The 13,412-nt window shown below is 35.7% G+C and overlaps 1 protein-coding gene across 1 annotated transcript in view; it reads left to right on the forward strand.

Annotated features, from left to right (window-relative positions):
* Positions 1-6,098, forward strand: part of nufip1 (nuclear FMR1 interacting protein 1) — a 32,775-nt gene extending 26,677 nt beyond the window's left edge. Inside the window, exons 8-10 of the mRNA XM_039745274.1 lie at positions 1,991-2,128; positions 2,486-2,718; positions 5,651-6,098. Of these exons, the coding sequence (XP_039601208.1) occupies positions 1,991-2,128; positions 2,486-2,718; positions 5,651-5,971 (692 nt within the window). The 3' untranslated portion in view covers positions 5,972-6,098. The remainder of the gene's footprint in view (positions 1-1,990; positions 2,129-2,485; positions 2,719-5,650) is intronic.
* Positions 6,099-13,412: the final 7,314 nt, after the last annotated feature.

Genomic DNA, 13,412 nt, shown 5'->3' on the forward strand with positions numbered 1-13,412 from the left:
ATGTTGCTAGGATACTTATGACAGTCTACAGTAAAGCTTTTACAAAACACAATATACAATTGCATAGCCGTAACAGCGAAAGGATCATTCAGATTTCTCTTTACCGTGAAAAATTTATGGTGATCTAATGTAGATGTTTATATTGCTTTGATCCCACTATATTTTTGTTTGTACTTACCATAAGAAACATTTATCACATCTTTGATAAAAGTTTTTGACATAAGTATGTGCGGACATAATATGCTTGATTTCTGTAACATTTACAATGTTGCCGATTTTCGAGATTGTTTGTTTGGTTCTTTATTAGATAAAAGTTACCCATATTTTGTTTGATGCATATTTTTTCTTTGTTTTATTATGTATTTTGTCCAAAGGTTGTATTGTGTGTACATTTCACTTACTGTCTGGCTTTCTTATCTGGTATTTCTTCCCTTCATAAGAAATGGCTAGCTTGAGGTTGGTTTATCAGATTTAACGGGAATTTATTGCAAGTCTTAATTTCGGAGCAAATAGTAAAAATATCCATTGGAACTTGATTTTGGAAGAAATCCGGGGCAGCTATGTGCCTTTTGTATTAAGATTTGCTATTTTTTTTATAGATTGGCTTATTACTCAGGTTCCGTTAATGTGATTCTGTTTTTTTACAATCTGTGGGGAAATTTTAATTTTGAAATTAAAAAGGTTCCAATTATATGCATAACTGCATACATTGAAAGATATAATGGAAGTTTGGAAAACCATTTTTCTGTGCAAGTTGATAGATGAACTTGATAACCGTTAAAAAGGTCCTACTTTAGTATCTCTGAAGTGAATTGAATGATTTGCTTGAGTAAATCAAAGTGGCAATACAGTTGCAGTCCTAGTAAATTCAAGCTGTGAGTGACCAAGATCTATTTTTGATAACTGATTAGTTGCTTAATTATTGTTTTAATTAATTAAATTAATTAATTAATTGGAGGTTCTTGACTTGAGTTTGAGCATTGTTTTATTTTTCACGCAATGCTGTTTTTTCCATATCAATAGTACAGGTATACTGTAACATTACATTTGCCCAGTGAAGTGCATAGCAACGTGTCTTGTTGCTATCTGTAAAGTCTAGATTTACACTTTCAAAGCTTTTATCAACAATACTTGACATCAAAGAGAAAAGGGTTGAAACCATTGTTAAGCATTGACAGAAGCGCCTAGAATGAATTGTTTACTAGCATCTGGCAGATATAATCATATTAGTTGTCAGTACTGTATCAGTAAAACAATTCTCTGCAGAGGTTGCTTTTTATATTGTTGACCTGGATCATGCACTGTTGGTGGAGGATTTTGTGCTAGCAGTAGAAACCGAAAGTGACATTGAGAGTGCTGCTGGATTATCCCTGAGTATTTAGTGTTGGTGAAAGAAATATCACATTACTCAGGGTTTTTTTTTAGATGCTCCCTTGGCAAGTGATATCATTTTTAAAGATCTTAGAAGGCATAGATTTCCGACCAGATGTGAAGCTGAAATGATTCCACACTTGTTAAGTTTTTGACCTCCATAGTTACGTCCTGGGTTTCCACTATGTCTCAAAATGTAACTAATGTTATTGGTCAATGGAGTGACATACGAAAAGTGTAAAAAATCATCTGATTACAATTTATTGGCAACTTTTTATTGGTGGGTTATTACTGATGACATTGATTAGTTTTTGTGGCACTACTTACTTAGGATATGTTTATCAGTTCCCCTCATAATATGTTGGCACAAAGGTTATTGCTGCCACTTGACTGCCACTCAAGAAATGCACATGTATTTGTGTCCAAATCTAGAGTAAGGTTTTCAGAGAACAGATGTGTAGTCATCTTAACACTCTTGTGATAGGTTTTAGTGTCTGTAACCAACAGCACCAAGTTTTTTAAGCTCAATGATGTTATAGAACTCTAGTCTCAGGACTTAACTCAATGAATAAGTGTTAAAATATTTCTTTTTTTTTTTTGTTTTTAATAATCTTTGAAGAGTCAGACAAAGATGAAGATCACAAAGACAAAAAAGAAGGGCTTACAGTGGTCCCAAAGCTGATGACTTCAGGGTTAGGTGCCCTTGTTGCAAATTATGCAAGCAGCTCAGAGAGTGAAAGCGATGAAGTGCCTGAAGGTAATAGAGTGCTAAGATTTTTTTTTTATAATAGAAAATAATCCCTAAAAAGCATAAGAAAAAAAGAAATATATATTTGCTTTGTTTTTGTTCTGTTGTATCAATTAGTTGTTGCAGCACTTCAATATGGCTGTTGCAAAATAACACTTAAAAGAAAAGAGAGAGAAAAGGCTGTTCAGTCCCATAATTAAAGTTAGTTTCTTAGGAGTGTACAAAACTTGCCTTTTCCGTGAGTTATATTTGCGACCTTGTTGCTTTAAATATTTTGTGACCCTGAGTAGCTATGTGATTTGTAAGAAAAATTCACAAGAATTTCTGACTGACCTTTTTTTCTCCCCCCTCCACCCCCCTTTTTAGAACTGCCATTGAGAAATGTATCTAAAGTTTTGGAAGAAAATCAGACTATTCTGAGGAATGCACCTTTGAGGTCCAAAAATGTTCTACCACATGAGCACCAAGATGTTAATATACAAAGAAAATATCAGGAATCGGGAGCTGTATTTAAAAAAGGGCACAGGTTTTGCCCAAGGAAAAAGGGGAGAAAAGCCCAGCAGCATCCAATAAAACGGCACCCTACTTTACTAGAAATGGTTGGTGTTTATCTTAAAATATGATTTTAACATTTCAGAAATGAATATTAGGTAGTTAAGAATCTTCATGGTCATGTAGGTTGTCATCACAATATCCAGTGTTCTTCTCACAGTCGTGATGTCAGACTGATTGTTAATGTAGTTCCAAGGTTCCCTATTCTATTTTGCTATATTTATGTGCATTCTGTTGTTAATTTATTTTTATATCTTCACATTTTAAGCAATTGCATAACCAAATATTTGTATTTGTAAGAATAATCTTTTAAATATTGAGCTCATAAAAATTATCCTTTGATGCCAACTGTCAGATATTTACCAGACCTGCTTTTCATTTATGCATTTTTTTCAAAGCAATAAATCCAAAACTGGGTTGTGAGGAGCTGGAGCTTATCTGACAGAATGTATGCAAGAAAAAAGTTGTTACAGCTTAATCTTCACATTTTTGAGTTGCAAGAGGATCCTGTAGTACCTGGAGAAAGCCCATGTAGACACTAGGATAACATGCATATTACATTTAAACAGTGCCCAGACAAATGCCTCTGTAGTTGTGAGGCAGAAGTGATAACCAATGTGACTGTGTGTGCCGCTCTAAAGAAGTATATAACTGAGAATGATTACTAGCAGAAAATATTAAACATCTACCACTCACATGCTCTGTTTAGGCTTTTGTTTATTTTATCTTCTGTAGTGGTACTTCAGAGTCCTAACAGAGAAGTGAGCTATTTAAACTTAAAATATATAAGACATCTTAACCTTTTATTTACAAATATTCTGAGTCTAATGTGCTTGAAAAAACAATTGCATCTTTAATTGCTGTTTTCAACTAAAGTGGTAATTTGCTTCACAAGTCGAGGAGACTTGGTTTATTTCTTGGTCTTTTCACTGTCCTACAGGAGTTTGCATATTCACCCCCATGTAAACTTCACTTGGGTTTGGTTAATTGGCACATCTGAATTAGTCCTATATAATTAATTAGTGTAGATAAGCCCTGCAGTCCACTGTTTCCCACTCTATGGTCGCTTTTTTCTCTGCATCATGTACTGGTATGCTAAATTTTGTCGCCCTGCAAACCTGATTGTGCAAGGCAGCATTTCTGTTATGGCACTGTTGAGTTTCTGCTTCACAAGCTGCTGAAAAACCAAAAGTGAAACTCGATAAAAGATTTACAGAGACTTGCTCCTGGATAAATTTAATAAATAAAGATGTACTTACCGCAAAAGTGCTTTAATAACGGCATGGATTTTATAACCATTGACTCAACAGAGACAGAATTGCAGTATTTGCACAAAGTAATTAACAGACAACAACTGAAAAGTGAGAAGTGATATAGCAAGGGCATTGCACAGTGATTGCATCATAGCAGTGATCCTGATACAGACATTTTTTGTTCTCATCGAAATGACATTATGTGTGTTATTCATAACAAATGCTAATTTGCTGATAGGCAGAAATTCAAAGACATTGCTTTCAACATTCTACAACCATTTAAATTGTCACAGTTATTGTCATTGCTACATAGTACGTGAAGCTGTTTTTTTGTCTCGAATTTGCATTTATCTCAAAATAGTCTTATAATTGTACTGTCTTTACAGTAACACTTTACATTAAATGTCCATAATTACACTGTAACTATGTAATTACCTGTATAAGTACTGTGTATCTATGAGTTATTACTCCGTACTTACTGTGTAATACAAAGTAACATTCTAGTTAATTGTCAGTTGTGATTGTTATTCCACAGTTAATATAATTACAATGTAACAATTTATCACTGATGCAAAATTAAGTGCCTTTACATAGTTACATTGTATCTATATTTTTAAAGTGTAATAATAATTATTGTATGTAACTACAACTATGTAACCGATGTTCCATGGTCTGGGCAATTTTAATGGAGAATTGCAGTGATAACTGCTTAGATTTGCGATGATATTTCAAGATCTTTTTTAAATGGTGAAAACACCTTTGTAAAAGGGTTAACACTTTTTCCCAGAATCTAGAGGGGCACCTCCTTGACATGTTTTGCTTAAACAAGCATTTGTCACATTCTTGTAGTTATATTACACTATTTTATTGTTGATTTTTTGGGCTATTATTATACCCATCCCTAACCTAATACTACCAAACTTGCATCATTCAATAAATGTACACAAGGCTACAGAGCCATTCCAAGCATCACCGGGCACAAGGCCAGAAATGGCCCAGGATGGGGAGCCATCTCATTGCAAGGCCCACTGACAAACATACCAGCAGTCACGCTGTCACACATATGGCCACGTGTCCCTGGGATGTGGCAGTAAAACCTATGAAGAAGACATAGGGAAACATGGGTAGAACATACACATTTTGCGCACATCTCCAGACAGAATTCCATCTCAGGATAATGGACCTGTGAGGCAAAAGTGTTAACCATTTTGTAAAGATGTTTTCACCATTTAAAAAAGATCTTGAAATATCATCGAAAACCTATGCAGTTATCACTGCAATTCTCCATTAAAATTGCCCAGACCATGGAACATCTGTTACATAGTTGTAGTTACATATCCTGATATTTTTATTACATTGTATCTGTACTTTCAAAATGTAACTATGTAAGGACACTTGTTTTTGGATCAGTGATAAATTGTTACATTGCAATTATTTACACTGTGGAATAACAATGACAATTGAGTAATTAAGCATAGCGTTACTTTGTATTACACAGTAAGTATGGAGTAATAACTCGGTTACACTGTACTTACACTGTAACTACAATGTAATTACCTGTATAATTATGGACACTTAATGTAAAGTGTTACTGTATTTACTTATCTAGTTTGTATATACTTTCCTGCAGTTGTTTTGTATTTGTAAATCAGCGTAAGCATGTACAAGAATAATTTCTTAAACCAAATTTTAATTGTATTTTTTCCATGTATATTTTTATTTACAGTTGCTGGCTAGAGACATTCGGCATGAGAGGAATGTAATCCTTCAATGTGTTCGCTACATTGTACGGAGTAACTTGTTTGGGCTTGATGAAATGGCTACCCCTTCAGTGGAACACTTTTCGAACCATATTGTCAAAGCTGGTGATGAAGCTACTTCAATAGGTGATTTGAAATGTACTGTAATCAATGAAAACAAACTAATGGCTTCAGGAAAGGAGGACTGTGTAGAGACTAAATCACCTGACACTTTTCCTGCATTATCAGTGCCTACAGATGATGAAATTTGGGAGGTTTCAACTCTAGATCATGTTGGCTTTAGTTAGAATGGCCAGAATGGCCATGATACTGGAAAATGTAACAAAGTGAACTATAGTGACTTTTGCATTGTTAAATGAGAAATCTTGTGCCTATCATGACTAAAATAAATTTTTAGTATTTCATAGCTAACTATACTGTTTTCTGTTATGAGTTGATGACTCTTTCAACAACTTGCTACATTTTTGGTGCTGTTTCCTTACTGTGTTTGCTCTGGGCTGTCCACTATACTTTTCCCTTGACATTAAATGTGCCAGTGAACATGCAGACTATCCTGTATGTGTTATGGGGAAATCAAGAGATCAAGGAAGCAACTGATAGGTAATGGTTGCAAGTGTAGCTTCAGTGTGTGTGTGTTTTTTTGTTTTTTGTTTTTTTTCTTTTTTAGTTATATTTACATATTCTGAATCTCATTTTTTTGTTTTCTGTGTTTTGCTGCATATTTTTGTTTTAGCTGTTTAGCACATCGATCTACATTTATTCTCCAGCTTTGTTTTTGGCAAGTGTTGTCCCTTTAAATAAAATACTTCTAAATCTAAAAATGTATCAGTTCTCACTTATCTTGCAAAACATTGTTTCTTTAAATTTGTCATTTTGTTTGCAATGGAGGAGGTTTTTTGAAAAAATGTGTAAAATGTCTTCATTCTGTTTTATAGTATCTTCACAGCTAATGTATGGAGATAAATTTATACTGTGTTGTGTTAGAATATGAAAGACCGTTACAATGCAATACAATTTATTTTTATATAGCCCATAGTCACACAAGAAGTGCTGCAATGGGCGTTGAGGGCCCTGCCTTTTGACAGCCCCCCAGCCTTGACTTTCTAAGAAGACAATGAAAAACTCCCCCTATAAAAACCCTTGTAGGGGGGGAAAAAAATGGAAGAAACCTTGGGAAAGGCAATTCAAAGGCAGTTCCAGGTAGGTTGGACGTGCAGTGGGTGTCAAAAAAGAGGGTCAATGCAATACACAGAACACAAGTAATCCTCAATGCAATAGAAATATTACAAGTACAGAGTAGAATTCAACAGTAGATGATATCACATAATATGATTTGGATTTGTTCAGTGTCCTGGAGACCTCCGCCATCAAGCTGTCTCCCCCTATTGGCTGTTCCACAGCTAAGACAGCACTAGGCCACCCAATCTGATGAAAGGACCCCTGTACCCGACGATTCCAGCAGTCCTTCGTCAGAGATGACTTTACTTTAGGGAGGCAAAACAGCTTGGCCTTAGGCAGTGGCACCAAGTGCCACATTTGACTACCGAGAATAGAAACAAAATAGGTGAGGTTTGTAACGAATTATAACTATCATGTTACTTATGTTTTACTGCTAATTACTAACAGAGATGCAGTCTGTACAGTTAATCAGCAGCTTTAGTCAGGATATGCTAAACTGAAGTAGTGAGACTTCAGCTGGGATTTGAAAGCTGAGACTGAAGGGGCACCTCTTATAGTAGTAGGTGAACCTTCCACTGTTATTTTATTAATCCTTAGAATCATAAGCAGACTGGCATCTTGAGATCTCAAATGTGTGTTCTGGTTTGCAAGTCATGATAAGTTTAAGGTTTTATATGTTAAAAGGAGGATTTTGAAATCTCCTCTTTACTTAACTGGGAGCCAGTGTAAAGACTTAAGAACGGCGTTTTTTTGTTCATATTTTCTTGTAATCTTGTAGCAGCATTTTGGATTAACTGAAAGCTGTATAAAGAACAGTTTTAAAATCTAGTGAACACCGAATTGCAGTAGTCAATCCTACTAGAAATAAATGCAGGAATTAATTTCTCAGAATCCTGCTTATTTAGATAACACCTTAATTTCCCAACATTTTTAAGGTGGAAGAAACTTGACTTAGACAATTTTGTAATATGCACATTAAATGACATGCTATAGTCAAAGTAAACTCCTAGGTTGCGGGCTGATTAAGTAAAATTAATGGTGATTCCAACCGAGTTAAATGATGACAAAATATTGTTGCAATAAGCATCATTCCCTCCAATAATTATCATCTCTGTTTTATCAGTATTTTAAGACCAGTAGTTCTTATCCATCCACTCCTTTAATGTTGTCTTTAATTAGTTGTGTTAGTGAATTAGAGAAACTTCATTTGGCCTAAAAGAAAGGTGTAACTGGGTAAAAATTAACATTATTTTCTAATGATAAATCCCATTGGAAGCGTGTAAAGTGAAAACAGTAAAGGTCCCAGTACTGAGCCTTGCGGGACACCATATCTCACTTTTGTGTACAATGATGGAGTATTGTCAGCACATTTCTGTATGTATTGGAATCTATTTAATAAATAAACTAAACCAGGCAAGGACACTACCTGTAAGCCAGACATCATTTTCTAGCCTGTGCAATAAGATGGAACGGTCTATGGTATCAAAGCTGTGCTCAAGTCTAACAACATAATTACAGTACAGTATCCTTCATCAGAGGATATCAGAATGTTGTTTACAACACACGTTAGTGCCGTTTTTGTACAATGACCAGTGTGGAAACCAGACTGAAATTTCTCAAATAAATTGTGATGCGTAAGGTGTGACTGAAACTGATTGGTTACTACTTTTTTGAAGTATTTTGGAGAGAAAGGGTACGTTTGAAATGGGTCTACAATTATTAAATATGTGGGTCTAAGTCTTACTTTTTAAATAATGGTTTAATAACTGACACTTTTAGTGCATCAGTTACTGTGACATGCAATAATGAACTATTAACAATGTTAAGAATAGGCGCTGCAAGAACATCCATTGCACTTTTTACAAATTTTGTTGGCACTGGATCTAGGGAACAAGTAAAAGGTTTCATTTTAGAAATTAAAGTCAAGACTTACTGCTCTGTTACAGGATTAAAATTTCTAAAGTGTTGAGTGCAAGGTGAGACAGGGTCTGCCAAGCTAATATGTGGTTTGCAATGTGATGCTGTGATCTGGGATCTTATATTTTTAATTTTTTCATTAAAGAAGTTCATAAAGTCTGTACTGTTAATGTCTGTTGGTATTTGCACTTTAGATCTGAATTCCCATTTGTTCAATTAGCCAGTGTACTAAACAGTAACCGAGAAGTTTTATTATTGTTATCTAATACTTTAGAATAGTAATCTGAGTGAGCTTTAAAGAGAGCTTTTTTAAAATATTTTTTAACACACTCTGTCCATGCAATTTGAAAGATCTGCAGCTTTGTTGTTCTCCATCTGCACTTCTTAAACCTGTATGTTTGTAAAGATGGACTAGGTCAAGTGGCTTGCTCAAAGTTTTGAGATAATTTTTAATTATTATTGTAACCTGAAAGCCTGAGTTTAAAAGAGAACTGCCCATTTAATCAAGAATGGCCGGTCTGTCCTCTACAAGTAATATCGGTTTTAGGTTTGAAGGACTGAATGGTAACACAACAGGGTTACTTGTTCCATGTATCTACAGAAACCTCTGTAAAGAAAACCAGTAGTTGTACAAAAATGTTCTTAACTGGCCTCTGCATGCCTCTTTGTCCTTGTTGGAGAACTTTAGATTAATAACTGTCATCAGTTTTACTTATTGCTTTAATGTTAAATTCTTTGGTGTAGATTCAGGATTAGACTTTTGTTTTAGTTCATACTCTGAATGACTGGAAAAAGCCTAGTAGCGCTTCTTGATGATCTAGAGGTTTTTATTACTCTTTTTTTGCATTTGTAGGGTAGTTTTAAGTGTAACTTCTTGGCTGTATATTGCAATGCATAAAAATGAAATGTTTAAAAATCCCCTGGAAAGAGGAGAGATTAATTTTGGTTGCAAATGTTAACCTGTCATCCAACTTGAACTATTTCCAAAAATTTTAATTGGACCTTTTTATGTATAATTTTTAGCTTTTAGATAAGTGGCTCATTGTTGCAAGCCCTTGTGCTTATTCAGCTTCCTCAACATTTTATTAAAACCTTTTTTTTTCCTTCTTTCAAAGACTGCATTGTTAGAGTTCTGGAATTTGCTGTTTTCATCTTTGCAGTCGGTGCTCTTCTGAAGCTTTAAATTCCCAAGGTGTTTTTTGCAGAAGACCAGAGTGGGTGGAGAGTGATTGACAAGCAAAATTTCTAGTCTACCATTCATTTTAATAGTTTCTGTCAGTGAATTGGGTTTCATTACAATATTGTTAAAAGCATATTGTATACAGTTTATGTGAGACATCAGTGACCTGCGTTCTGGCATGAGGTAATATGTTTTGTATTACAGCTATGCTCTTAGATTTAGTTTATCAAACATTAAATATAAACTGCTCAAAAAAATTAAAGGAACACTTTGAAAACACATCAGATCTCGATGGGAAAAAAGAAATCCTCCTGGATATCTATACTGATATAGACTGGGTAATGTGTTAGGAATGAAAGGATGCCACATCGTTTGATGGAAATGAAAATGATCAACCTACAGAGCCCTGAATTCAAAGACGCCCCAAAAATCAGAGTGAAAATATTATGTGGCAGGCTAGTCCATTTTGCCAAAATTTAATTGCAGCAACTCAAAATTGTACGCAGCACTTTGTATGGCCCCTGTGTTCTTGTATACATGCCTGACAACATCGGTGCATGCTTCTAATGAGATGACAGATGGTGTGGTGGGGGATCTCCTCCCAGATCTGGACCAGGGCATCACTGAGCTCCTGGACAGTCTGAGGTGCAACCTGGTGGCATTGGATGGACCAAAACATAATGTCCCAGAGGTGTTCCATTAGATTTAGGTCAGGAAAGTGTGGTGTCCAGTCAATGGTATCAATTCCTTCATCCTCCAGGAACTGCCTGCATACTCTCACCACAGGAGGCCAGGAATTGTCGTGCACCAGGAGCCACTGTACCAGCATAGGGTCTGACAATGGGTCCAAGGATTTCATCCTGATACCTAATGGCAGCCAAGGTGCCTTTGTCAAGTCTGTAGCGGTCTGTGTGACACTTCATGGATATGCCTCCCCAGACAATCATTAACCCACCACCAAACTGCTCATGCTGAATGATGTTACAGGCAGCATAATGTTCTCCATGGCTTCTCCAGACCCTTTCACTTCTGTCACGTGCTCAGGGTGAACCTGCTCTCAGCTGTAAAAAGCACAGGGCACCAGCGGTGCATCTGCCAATTCTGGTATTCTATGGCGAATGCCAATCGAGCTGCATGCTGCTGGGCAGTGAGCTCAGGGCCCATTAGAGGACATGGGGCCCTTGGGTCACCCTCATGAAGTCTTTCTGGTTGTTTGGTCAGAGACATTCACACGAGTGGCCTGCTTAAGGTCATTTTGTAGGGCTCTGGCAGTGCTCATCCTGTTCCTCCTTGCCCAAAGGAGCAGATACTGGTCCTGCTGATGGGTTATGGACCTTCTATGGCCCTCTCCAGCTCTCCTAGAGTAACTGCTTGTCTCCTAGAATCTCCTCCATGCCCTTGAGACTGTGCAGGGAGACACAGCAAACCTTCTGGCAATGACACGTATTGATGTGCCATCCTGGAGAAGTTGGACTACCTGTGCAACTTCTGTAGGGTCCAGGTATCTCCTCATGCTACCAGTAGTGATACTGACTGTAGCCAAATGCAAAACTAGTGAAGAAACCGTCAGAAAAGATGAGGAGGGAAAAATGTCAGTGGCCTCCACCTGTTAAACCATTCCTGTTTTGGGGGTCATCTCATTGTTGCTCCTCTAGTGCATCTGTTGTTAATTTCATTAACACCATAGCAGCTGAAACTGATTAACAACTCCCTCTGCTACTTAACTGACCAGATTAATATCCCATAAGTTTCATTGACTTTATGCTATACTCTGATTAAAAAGTGTTCCTTTAATTCTTTTGAGCAGTATAGTTAGCTTTGTCCCTAATTCCATTTCTAATGTGACAGCACATCAGAACCCATCCTCAGGGTCAGTTGATATGAAGAATAATAGTAGTGAATCTATTCTTCAGTAAGAATTAGTTGCATTGCCTCCTGACATGTCTTGCATATACAATGCCCTTCTCTATTATGGGCACCCCTTGTAAAAATTAGTAAGAAGGGCTAGAAAAAACAATCAGTTTGCAGAAGAACTGTCAACTTGCACTGAAAAAATCAGAAACTTCTGACTTTTAATTGAAACAAGTTCATTTAAAGAAAAACAAAGCTCTTGTCAAGAAATACATATTTTTAACAAACACATGGGCCACAATTGTTGGCACCCTTGGAAATTAATGTACCTGTAGCATGTTTCCCATTTAAGCTGGACATTATGTTAATTGGGGTGTATTTGAACTTTCCAGCTGAAATCAATGACTTCCTCAATAACTGGGATACAAATGTGAGAAGACACAGAACCAAATTTCCTTAGCCAACCATCATCATGGCAAAGAAAAGAGAACATTCAATCCAAAAGAGGGAAAAGTGTGTTGCCCTTTATAACTCAGGGAATGGTTATAAAAAATAGTTACTCGCCTGAAAATGCCCATTTCTACAGTTAGGGCAATGATAAAAAAAAAAAAGTTGGTGACCATGAAATTTAAATGGATTTAACATTAAAGTGTAAAACTGCTGGGATGCTGCATTGCCTCCTTTGCAGTCTACTTCAATTTATGGAGACAAGATGGACTTGCATCATTTTCCTGATAAGTTCATGCCACTGTTTTAGTGCTTTTGAAATTCTTGATTAACACCCTACTAGCAAATCCCAGGTGGTAACTTGAATTTCTTTATGCATTGCTTATGTGATGATTACCAATCATTTATTTTATTTTGATTTGACTATTCTGTTTTAAAACATTAATGACTGGAAAAAATGCTTTAAAACAGGTTGTAGTGGAATAAAACCTGTAGTTAATAAGGCCTTTTTTTGGTTCTTCTTTAGCATAACTGCCAATGATTTTTTTATGTTTCTCTGAAAACATTGCATGGATTTGCTTGTATTTTATGCCATAACATTTTGTGTTTTTTGAGCTCAAATATTTTATAGGCTTTTAATATTAACATTATTTTATACGCTTAATATATAATATTAAGACATACAGAGTATAAAGTTGGAAGGTGAGTAGGAAAGAAAGATTAATATTTTCTATTTTATATGCTTCAGCACCCCACAACTCTGCTCAGGATTAAGTGGAGGGTTTAGAAATATATTAAAATATTGAATATTTTATTGAATTATGAAATTCACTATATTAAACAAGTCATGAAAGATGTGTATGAAGAGACCTGAGCACATTGGTGAATTCATGTAATTTTAGTCCTCAGACATTTCTCTACCCAGAATGAGAATGATGCCTTTTTTAACACAAAAATATGCAACGTTGGATCTTATTTTTGTTCACATGTGCAATCCTACTTTTTGGTTTTGGTTTCATTTAATTGTTTTTCTTCTTTCTTCCTTGTGTAGATTACAATTCTGATAATAGTTTTCTTAACTGGAATTTATTAATTATTCTGAATTATTGCTGTGTCTTTTTAGATGCCTTTTTGTTTTTCACGAGCCTCGACAT

The sequence above is a fragment of the Polypterus senegalus genome, chromosome 2 (genome assembly GCF_016835505.1).
Source record: "Polypterus senegalus isolate Bchr_013 chromosome 2, ASM1683550v1, whole genome shotgun sequence".
Lineage (NCBI taxonomy): Eukaryota > Metazoa > Chordata > Cladistia > Polypteriformes > Polypteridae > Polypterus > Polypterus senegalus.